This window comes from Pelecanus crispus, chromosome 3 (assembly GCF_030463565.1).
Source record: "Pelecanus crispus isolate bPelCri1 chromosome 3, bPelCri1.pri, whole genome shotgun sequence".
Taxonomy (NCBI): domain Eukaryota; kingdom Metazoa; phylum Chordata; class Aves; order Pelecaniformes; family Pelecanidae; genus Pelecanus; species Pelecanus crispus.
Window position 1 is genome coordinate 92,852,891 of NC_134645.1, and position 11,282 is coordinate 92,864,172.

Genomic DNA, 11,282 nt, shown 5'->3' on the forward strand with positions numbered 1-11,282 from the left:
CCCATTCCCCATCCCCATGTGCTGCTCTGGGGGAGGAGGTAGAGAAATCAGGAGGGGAGTTGAGCCCAAGAAGAAGGGAGGGGCAAGAAGGTGGTTTTAGTTCTCATTACCCTACCCTGATTTGACTGGTAACAAATTCAACTAATTTCCCCAAGTCAAGTCTGTTTTACCCGTGGTGGTAATTGACAAGTTATCTCTCCTTGTCCTTATCTTGACCCACAAGGTTTTCATTGTATTTTCTCTCCCTTATCTAGCTGAGGAGGGGAGTGATAGAGCAGCTTTGGTGAGCACCTGGTGTCCAGCCAGGGTCAACCCACCACAAACGGTGGGAACAGATGTGTGTGGAGACCTGCTTCTTCCTGCTGAGCTGTGTCAGGCTCACTGGGAGAAGATGTGACGGGACAAGCATTCCAGGGATGCTGTTGACAGGCTGAGCCAGCCCAGCCCACAGCAGCACACACAAGCACTCAGGCAAGGACAGGTTCAGGTATGTACACAAGCCATAGCTGATAGAGGCACTGGCATTTGAATTACAGTTTTGTATCTTTTTGTCCTGTTAGGGGCTTTGGCCTGCATGATGATTGGTACCAAACTTTGCTTCTCAAAAACAAATTGACAATCAACACAACTCACATTGGACCTTCCTCCTCATTTCTTGACATCCAGTTTACAGACAAAACTGATAGGTTCATGCTGTATTTATGTATAACAATACAGCTCATGTGCATGAGAGAGCATGAGTGACTTAGGTAAACCCCTGCTTTAAAAGCAAAAACTAGAGTAGAATTTGGACCCTTCTCTCCACCTGGAAAACAGCTATACTGTTTCTTTTCCATGTTTAAAACTTCATTGTAACAGCAGGCACAACATGAGAATACTTAATCCAATGATTCAGTGATATGCTTCCACATGGAAGCTACTAAATAACAGTAAAAAAAGCTTTCCTTGTGTCCTCAAAATTTGAGGAAGTCACATAGGAACAGAGAATGGATGCCTGGCTCTATGGCTAAAATTGATGTCCAAGTTACGGTCTACAAAATAAAGGACCTTAGATGAAAAATGCTAATCAATACCTTCCCTGCCTAAAACAGGACAGGAAGAGGATAAAGAAAAAAGCTCCGATAAAATTACAAAACATTTCAGTTTTATTAAGAATAACTTACATAGAAATAAATTATCTTTAAAAATACTATAATACATTTTTATATTAAGTTTAAATTAAGTCTTGGAAGTTGCGTTGGCCTTTCCTGCAATCAGCAATCCGATCGTGGTGTTGAATCTTGTTCTGTTTCATCTTCATCATCTTCGCTATCCGAGTCTTCATAAAAGGAAATGGTAGCTTGAACTGGAAAGTTTTTCAGAAGTGCTTCAGCTTCCTGATATAAGTAATCATAGCACCTTGATTTGGGCCAAAATAGTCTGAAACAAGTATACAATAGGTTTGCTTAGTGTTAGTACATATTCTACTTGGAGGCTGACAGACAAGAAACAGCAGTCAAATTCTGTTAAGACAAGCATCCTACAGAGTTTTTCCTCACATGCTCAGTTGCTAAACTGTTTTCTACATTTAAATTAAAAAATTTTCTCCTGGTTCTGTATTTTCATCTGAAGAGATAAAGATGCACTTAAAGTGCTAGTTTTGCAGCAAAACTACTCTAAAGCCCAAGATCTACTGCATCTGAAACTTACCACTCCAGTACCTCATCAACTGTATTACCTGGGGACCTGATCCAAATAATACAGCCCTCACTGGAACTATTCCTAGGGAATATAATGGGTGTCAAACAGGATCCCCAAAATATTTGGATTAAATTAGCAGTTTTGTTACTGAAGGTCCCCAACCTAGGTAGTTGTTTACAGTGGTGTGAGACAAACCTCAAAGCGAAAGGAGTGATAAAGGTCTAGGGGGATCAGACCTTGATATTTCACCCCGGCTTTCTAAGAATCATCATCCAACAGGTTCCTTACAGAAGATGCCCTGTGGGTCTAGATTTTAAAGTAGTCTGTGTTGTATCCAGAAATTAACATAAAAATTGCTGATAATATCATGGTTAGCGAGGGCTATCAGCTAGTGAGATAATATATTGCAGTTAATACACTCCATAGTTCCTCTTCCTTTTCAACTAGCATCCTCTTTTGCTTGCAGTTTGGAAGTAGCTGGAAGAAACAGACAATAGAATTCCCAAGAGCTAAGAGGCTAGCACATTACAACATAATTAAATGCTGACTACAGATTGCTTATAATAGAAATACATTAAGAAACAGAACTAGATGGTTTTCTAGCAATTACAGAAAGTGCTTTCTAGGCTACTGTTTAACAGAACGCTGCTTCCTTTGCAGCACAAAGTGACTGACACTTGCTTTATAACTTCTCCCCGTTCCCAGTGTTCCCTGCAGCATTCACTCCTACCTAAGCACTGGAGCAACCACAGGGAAGTCAGGGTCTGCAGTTCTTAGATAGCCTGTGCATCAGTATTCGAAGGATCAGAGCCCAGATCTGGGACAAAGCTGCAACTTGTCTGGAAGAACTGCCTGTGCAATTACTTTAAGCACCTTGCAACACCTACTAGTACTTCTGAGTACAGACTCTCCTGTAGATTCAACTGTAGTTACCTTTATTTCCTTTTCAGAACTGACAGTGCAGATACTACCATTACCTTCATCACGAAAGCAGTAGTTACATGAGTATTTTTCCCAGCAATGCTGGCTTAGTCAGTCCATACCCTCTCCTGCCACTCTGTCCCATGCCTGCACCTGCTTCCTTGCACCGGGAGGACACCGGAGGTTTGCACAGCAGGACAGCCCGGGAACTAACCCCCCTCCCTTTTTTAATCCTGGGCACAGGAATGAGTAACTAGGTGCTTCAGCCAACTCTGCCACCAAAAAAAAAAAAGAAAAAAACACCCACATAACTGTGTAACATGTCTAAGTCCCACACCACAGAAGCATGTCAACATCTCAAAGATCTGGTAAATCCACAAGTGTTGGCAAGCATTTGCCCCAGGACCCCTCAGTTCGAAAGCGCTTAGCTGGCTAAATCACTCCGAAGGCGCTTTAATAGCTACATAAATATATGGGTGGGATCAAAAGGGGCGGGGGAGCCGGTATTTGGCCACCCCGGCACGACACTGCCGAGCAAGGGGGGGGTCTTCTCTCCCGGCCGCGCAGCACCACGGGCCCCGGCAGCGAGGGGACGGGGTGCCCGGAGCCCCCCCGCGGGACAGCCACTTACCTGACGGGGTGCGTGTACTGCGCCAGCTTTCGGGAGGCTTCCGCCAGCCCGCAGGGGCTGTGAGGCTGGGGAGGAGAGAGCAGCGGTCAGCCCGCCGGCACGGCACCCAGCCCCGGGGGGACCCCGCCGCCGCCGCCACCCCCCGGGCGCTGCTACGGCGACGCCGGCGGCAGCGCTCCCCCACGCCGCGCCCCCCCACTCACCGCGGCGGGGCCGGGGCCGCTCCGCCGGCCCCCCTCGCCCGGCGCGGGCACCCAGGGCCTCCAGAAGGGCGCGGAGCTGCGGGGCAAGGGCAGGACGGCAAGGGCAGGGCCGGGCCGGGCCCCGCAGCGGGAGGAAGGGGAGGAAGAGGAGGAGAGGGGCGAGTACCCCTGCGGGGGCCGCGCCGCCGGGGGCGGGCGGGGGCAGCCGCAGCCCATCCCGCCGCCCTCCATCCTCCGCCGGTCCGCGGCCGCTCGCCTCGCCCTGCCCGCCCGGGGCCCGGAGGCTTTTATAGCCGTCGGCGGGCGCTGCGCGCCGCGGAGCCCACCTCCCCCGGCTCATTTGCCAGCGCCATCAACAAAAAGGCTCCGCGCGAAGGCGCCGCTGTGTAAACACGGGGCGCGGACGCGTGCATGCCCCAAATGGCCCGGGGAGGCGCGGGGGGGGGAGATTTGGCAAGCGGGTGTTAATCGCACTTGAGCAGACACATGGCTGCTGCCGGGGGCGGGGGGAGCCCCTGTGGGAGCGGAGCGGGGGGCGAGGCAGCAGCGGGGAGGTGCCCGGGCCGCCCTCCCGCCCCGGCGGCGGGGGTCGAGCCGCCCGCAAGCGCGGCCTTTTGTTGTTAAAACCCGGTTTGTTTGGCCCCTCAAGCGGCAAGAAGAGGCGTGTGGGAAGGGAAGGGAAGGGAAGGGCCGGGCCGGGCCGGGCCGGGCCGGGCCGGGCCTCGGCTCCGCCGGGCGCTGCGGGCCGCGCTGGTACCGGTAGCGGCCGCCGCTGCCCGCGTCCCGGGCCGCCGTGGGTGCAGCAGGGCCACCGTGGGTGCGGCAGGGCCACCGTGGGTGCAGCAGGGCTGCCGTGGGAGCGGCACGGCTGCTATGGGTGCAGCAGGGCCATCGTGGATGCAGCAGGGCTGCCGTGGGAGTGGCACGGCCGCTGTGGGTGCAGCAGGGCCGCTGTGGGTGCAGCAGGGCTGCCGTGGGTGCCGCACGGCCACCGTGGGTGCAGCAGGGCTGCTGTGGGAGCGGCACGACTGCCGTGGGTGCAGCACGGCTGCTGTGGGTGTGGGTGCAGCAGAGCCGCCGTGGGTGCAGCAGGGCTGCCGTGGGTGCAGCAGGGCCGCCGTGGGAGCAGCACGGCTGCTGTGGGTGTGGGTGCAGCAGGGCCGCCGTGGGTGCAGCAGGGCTGCCGTGGGTGCAGCAGGGCCGCCGTGGGTGCAGCAGGGCCGCCGTGGGAGCGGGAGCGCCTCCCGAGGCGCCCAGGCAGGCAGCGCAGGCACGGACAAAGGAATGTCACCCTGGGGTGCTGGAGAAAATGACGCTCCTTAGAGGGCTCCTTGTTTCATAATATGCGTCACCCCCCCAACACGCTCCGTGACATACTCCCCCTAAGATAACACTGCTTTCCTAGTTAGCGTAGTGGCTTTTTTTTTTTTTTTTTAATAGGGTGCACTTACCGAGGAAACGTGCCGCCTTTTATTCTTTTTCATGTGGTCCCGATACTTCATTCCGCTGCCAGCATCAGATGCTGTTGCTACATGTGCAAGGTTTTGTGCCAAATTCGTACCATTTCCATGTTCCCTGGTACCAAGGGAGCTTAATTTTATTTCCATTTTTTTCTTTTTTTTTTTTTTTTTCCTTTTTCTGAGATTGCAGTCACTGATGCATGCGAGTGTGACAGAAACAACATGCTGATAATGCACAAGAGCTAGTAAACAGTAATAATATCAGCCCTGGGGAAGCTAGGTGGGTAGGTGGGATGGAGCTGCCCTAGATTCTCAAGAAGGGCTTTAAACCCAGGTAATTTATTGGCCCATTAAAGACCCACATTACTGAGGCACCACAAAGACTGAAGCACTGTACTCTTTGGAACAATATTTTGCCTCTTTGAGCGTAGCCACAAGGAGTGCGTCTACCTTAGCGCTGCCCAAGAATAGCTGCAGGCAGAAGGTTACTTGTGCCTTCTCCCCAGTATCTTCAGCACAATCCCATTTCACTAAATAGTACCAGCAGTGCCAGTTGTAAAAAACGTTACGTGTTAGAAGTTGTGTGGGAAATGTAATCCGATTAATAACATTAGATTAACAGCATTTTTCCCCAATCTTTAAGACAAAAGCAGATGTAGGCTGAGTTGCCTTTCTGAAGAAAAGCAACCTCTTACTCTGAAAGGGAAATAGATGGAAGTGTGCACGCGTTTAATCTTGCGTGTGCTGTGATACATTCCAACTTCATCGCTGGATATATTCTGTCATTTTGGAGGTTTCTGCCATTTGACCGCTTGGAAAAATTTATAATTATTATGACTTTAGGAGTTATTAAAGGAAAATGTATTTCGCAGTGGAAAGACCAACTTAGTAGGACATTAGGGTTAAGCCAAATGTTTAAAAGAATAAGATTTCCAGAGTAATTTTACTGCACTGTGATGTTTGTAGCTGTTTGCATTTTTCCCCACCTCATTTTCACTGTGGCCTAGAGTCAGATTAATTAAAATCAGAGTGAACAAAAGGCTCAAACTCCCAGTAAATATTCATCTCGCAGTTAAGAAATGGAGAACAGAGCAAAGTAGCTTGTGCAATAAGTTGAATTTGATCATAAGCAAAATTGTATCTATTTTTTCTCTGTTTCCAAATGGCTACTGTGAAACCTTGTCAGATGAGGTAAAGCATAAAACAGATGTTTAAAAGCTGTCTGGTGGTAGATTCTTCTTTTGCCTAAACGAAGTGAGAGCAATAATTTTTGTAGTTGGTATTTCTCTTTTGAGAAATATTACACAGGCTGTGTAAGAAAAAAAAAGAATAGAGGCTAGTTTCATTGTCTGAAGAAGAAAAGCAGAAACATCCTCTATCACGTTAGTAGTGACAAAGGACTAAGTGAACACAACATCAGCTTTATCTGTTTGATAAAGCATAAAAATGAGTCTACAGTAAAAGCAACAAAAGAAGGGGTGTCTTTGGCCAGTGACTCTTAATTGTCTCGGGATTCTTTTTAGTACCTGCCCGCAATGAGAAAATGTCCTAGGGAGAAAATGTGATTTACCCATTAGAGAGCAAACTGAAACAGAGGTGTTGAAAGGATAGGGAGAAAATAATGACTAACAGCTGTTGTTCCCCTGCATATTTTCACACTATATGACTCTTCTTGGCTTTATAGTTTAGTAATGCAGTCCTGTTTATTGAGAGAAATACAAAAGTCTATCTTTGCAATAATAACTTGTTATCATTGACACCATAAAAAAAACCCCAAACCCCTAACATTTTGCCATCTTCCCACTGACCTTGAAATATAGGTTAGAAATTGTTAAATCAAGGCTAGAAGGTTCTTTGTCACGGCTGTCTTTTCTTCCTCAGTTTGTGCACAGAACAAGAGTAACAGTGCATTGGTAAGTTACTATCTGAACCACGGTTTAATTGTGCTAAAACCTCTGTAGGTAGGAGCTACATAGAGCCGCTGAGCAAATAGCCGGACAAATGGGAGTGATGGAACACGCTTAAAAATGGTTTTTTGCATATAGTAGTGGAAAGCATAGTTCTGGATTCAACATGAAGTCTGATAGAAGCAGTCCTATCATGTATTCTTGACCCATCTAATTAAAATGCTATTCTCCTTTCTGTGCCTTAGTTCCTCCTTTTTTGTATTTCAATTTTTAAAAAAAGTATAACTCCTAAGCTGAAGGTTGTTCTTGGTTGTATGTATATGACTAGACTGCCTTTAGTAAAGCGAGGCTGGGAGTCAGGATCTAATACACTGTGCTTTAAGTATTATAGTGGAACAAAAACTGAAATATGATGTTATATGGTTTTATTTACTCTCTTACACAATAATAAAAGTATCTCGGCATTCCATCAGTTCTCAGCTTCTTGAAAATTTCTCTCAAGATCATAGATTTTTTTTATTTCCTTATACTGCTTTCCAAACAGGTCATAGCTGGCAATTTACAGGGTTCAATTCTGTTTAGCCATAGTTTGTTTTTTATAGGGTTTTTTGTATAATTGCAATTGAAAAATTTCAAATGCAGTACAAAAAATTCTTGTGCCGTCACTCTGGATTTACAGCAGTAGAACTAAAACCCAATTTTGTTTTCTCAGAGTGTATACCAAACAGTATTTATCCGGAATGAAAGTGATTCACTTGGTTTGGTTTAAATTGATTAAAAGTCCTTTTGTAGCCTTTGCAGTATGACATCTTGAAATGTAATGCACTGTTAATAGGATACACAGAAGAGCAAACACAGAGGTCTGTGCAGATTTGAGTGTGCTACTATAAACAAAGAAGGTGTTCACAAATGGCTTAGAGCTAAATTTGACAAGACAGTGCTAATCACACTTGGACATGGGAATATCTGGACAGACAACACTCAGCTGGCTTCATACGAGCCTCTCTGAAGGCAGCGATAGCTCTCACTTATTAGTAAACCAGGGACGTTGTATGACAATTATTGCATGAGTTGATATAAGGAGAGAATTGGCTTGATCTTGTTAGGACTTTGTTTTAGTGAGAAAGGCAAGGTCAAATATGTGGAACTGCTCCTCTGCTTACTGAGACTGGACTGAGGAAACTGATTAACAGAGAAAATTTGGTCTTGAGTATTTTATAGCCTAGCTTCATTTTGATGCTTCCAATTTTGGAAACACTTTAGGACCGGGTTTTGGAAATTAAGTGTATGCCTGGTATTTGCATACAGGTACTGACCATACATGCATATGTCATTTATTTACATGTTCGGTCTATCAGCTCATAAATGGGTCATTTTTTTGCTGGTAAATGCAAAGTTTGTGTAGGAAGTTTATGTGCACAACTTTGGTAGATGTTAATCTGTGTGCAATTATAATTACTTTACTGGAAAAATGGCAGTAGCGCCTTATGAGGCATCAAGCATTTTTTAGTTGTGATATGATATGTAGGGCATTTTTTCTGCTATAATTTGAAAGTAAAGCATCAGTTTGTAAAGAACTAAGAACAGCACAGATGGTTTTGCCAGCCTCTGTCCTCACCATTATTTGGTTTTGATACGGTATTTCCGATATCACTAATGTACCTGGAAGTGGGCTTGGTTCAACATTTCCACAAAATGAAATTTTTTGTCAGTACATAATATGAGATCCAAACTAGGTCCTAAGAAATAAAATAAATACAAGTTAAGTTTTCTTATGAAAAAAAAAAAAAGGAACAGAACTTAATCAGGAGATTAGTCTATTCACATTACCAATGGATATAAAACTATTGCTTCTCTAATAAAGACTGTGCTTGTTCTATTGCTGTTGTGTATTTTTTTCCATCCTGTTTACATGCAAAAATATAGCACATACTCATATAGTGTAATTCCACTTAAGCCCAAATGCCCGGTGTTTCCTACAGAGAGGTGTGTTTGGAGGCCTAAAGATGGAATGCTCTGTTGTGGAGACATCCATCCCACTTCTCCCCATCTCTCTGGATTTTGACTAGGCTGTAATAGTATTAAATGTCATTCTTTCATTTTATGGAGAAAATTATTCTTCCCCTTCCTCTACTTAACTGGACATCAAGGATTGCAGGAATGCTGGAAGGAAAACTTTGTGAAGAGGAGGGGTGCATTTCCAGGAAAGCACGTGTCTTTTCACCCTTTTTGTGCTATTGGGAACCTAGTTCCTGGTGACTTGGGGCGCACCATCACCTAGGGTTAGAGGATTCGACAGCAAATGGCCTCACTTGAAGGGGCACAGCTCTATAGCCCGCTCTGTCAGTGAGACAAAACCTCCAACTTTCCCGGATTTATCCCAGCCCTGATGCCATTATAAACTTTGTGGTCCCCTGAGCACATTTGGGTGGTCATTGGTATCTGCTGTGGAGTAATTAATACATTTGTGTTTGTGTGTGTGGCACACGCACACCTACTTGAGGCCCCCGTGTGTCCATGTGGCAAGGTGTGACTCCACACAGCAGGTTGGGCTTCCTCATTTCCCTCCCCCATTGCACTCCGCTCCCAGGCCCAGGCTGGCAAATGGTAAAGGATAACGTATCCACATGGGAAAGCGACACATTAAGGGACTGAGAATGTGTAATGGGATCAGCCACCGGTTACAGGGATCTTTTAAAAAATAGGAATATCATTTGCTGTTGAGTTATGGGCACTTTAAATTCCATGCAGATAAGAAACAGAGCCATCAGCGCTGAACACCAATCTTGTAACTTCTTTTAATAGAATGGGAGTCAGTGAAACACTGATACATCATTAATGCCGGGGCTCAGCAGAAGTGTCTGGCTCGCTCAGCATAATGCAGCATAATGTCACAGTGTTTGCTGCAGTTGGAGCGCGCGGTGCTGCAGTGTGGCACTGGCAGGATTTGCCCTCTCGCCCCTACAGAGAAGCGAGAGGCAGCCAAATGAAATGAAGTCGCTCTAGCCCAACAGCTATTGACAGAAGAGATGAAGAAATTAGATAATCATTGGAATGTCCTGATCTGACTCCTCTGACTGGTAGTACAGTCCCTAGCAGTGTCATCTGTCCTCTCACAATGTTCCATTCAGTTAACTGCTTCTTCAGATTTATTGCTTTCCTGGCTACGAAGATAGGCATGGAAGGAGAGTGGTTGTTTTTCCATTTCCCCTGTATCTCGAAGACACGAGCACAGCATCGACTCTCAAAAAGGATGCATGCCACTAAGTTGGTGATGTATCTACTGCAGCGTTTAACCTCTGGCAGGAGGGGATGAATTGCAAGGAACAGTGATGTGTGAGCCGTACCTCTGACAAACAAGCACCTGAGAAAGGCAACATGAGTCCTAAAGATAGCAGTGCCAGCCCTGAGGAGTACACGCGGTATCTTGTACTGCGCTGCGGGGATGTCGGAGCTCTTACACAGGCGCCTGGAGATAAGCGCTGACAGAGACCCCCTAGCCCTGCGGTTTCTCCCTAGCTTCTGGTGACTGAGGCTGCAAATTCCATGGTGGCAGAATTTCAGTACTTCTTCGTTGCATGCTCACATCCCAGTGATCCTTAATGGTAGCATCGAACACGGGGAATAGGGAACTCATTGTACGGGCTGGTAGTAGTCTGCCTGTCTTAATGAAGATGCAGATAAATGGCAGAGGTACCAAAAGTAAATATTGGTATCACTTATTTTTAAGGCTGCCTGTCAGTTCCCTTAAAAACCACGTTTTCCATGGTTTATACTTAACTTTCCAAATTTTATTTGAACTAAATTTTTCTATCGTAGGTTTACTCAGGCTCAGTTTGGGGAAAAACTGCGATCAAAATAACACAGCTCAAATCATTGAGCCATTTCCAAGAATGAGGGAGGAATGGTAGAAACATCATCTTGCAACACAGAAAAATTCTAGCACCTTTTTGGGGGAGTTTAGCAAGTACAGGAGCAGTGCATGGTTTTGGACTGTGAAGTTTGCCATCGCACCAGGTATTTGCCTTTTGTTTTTTCTCTGAAAATACACTCAAATTCAACCAATTTCCAGGTCTATAAAAATGACAGTTTGAGTTGCTCACTGAAAAGACTTTGAAGAACTTACTTACTAAATTTCTTGAGGAATGAAATATGCCTGGGGTTCACTTCATCCAGAAGTGACCAGGGCTCTCCTTGCAAACTAAGCTTTGTGTTGCCGGAGGCTGGGGTACGTCATGAAGTGACTCATCCAAACTGGGAGGCACTTGCTTTTCTTCTGCTCTCCTCCACTTCCTTTGCATAGCCCAAACACCTGGGCTGCAGCAAGAGGAGGGTGGCAGGAAGAGGAGGAGGAGGAGGAAAAGAAGAAGTGGACAAGTGCTTTGGTAGCAGACACACACTGGGAAGTGGGGTTGAGGCTGGGGTTTGTGGGATACTGAGAACCAGGACTAGAAATTATGTTCAGGGGAGGCAGTGGGGA

General features: G+C 46.4%; 1 protein-coding gene across 1 annotated transcript; it reads right to left on the reverse strand.

Annotated features, from left to right (window-relative positions):
• Positions 1-1,230: 1,230 nt before the first annotated feature.
• Positions 1,231-3,775, reverse strand: RIPPLY2 (ripply transcriptional repressor 2). Its single transcript, XM_075708376.1, is given in 4 exon segments — positions 1,231-1,419; positions 3,233-3,297; positions 3,436-3,757; positions 3,759-3,775. Coding segments are annotated over 4 exon segments (570 nt in total). The 3' UTR covers positions 1,231-1,253.
• Positions 3,776-11,282: the final 7,507 nt, after the last annotated feature.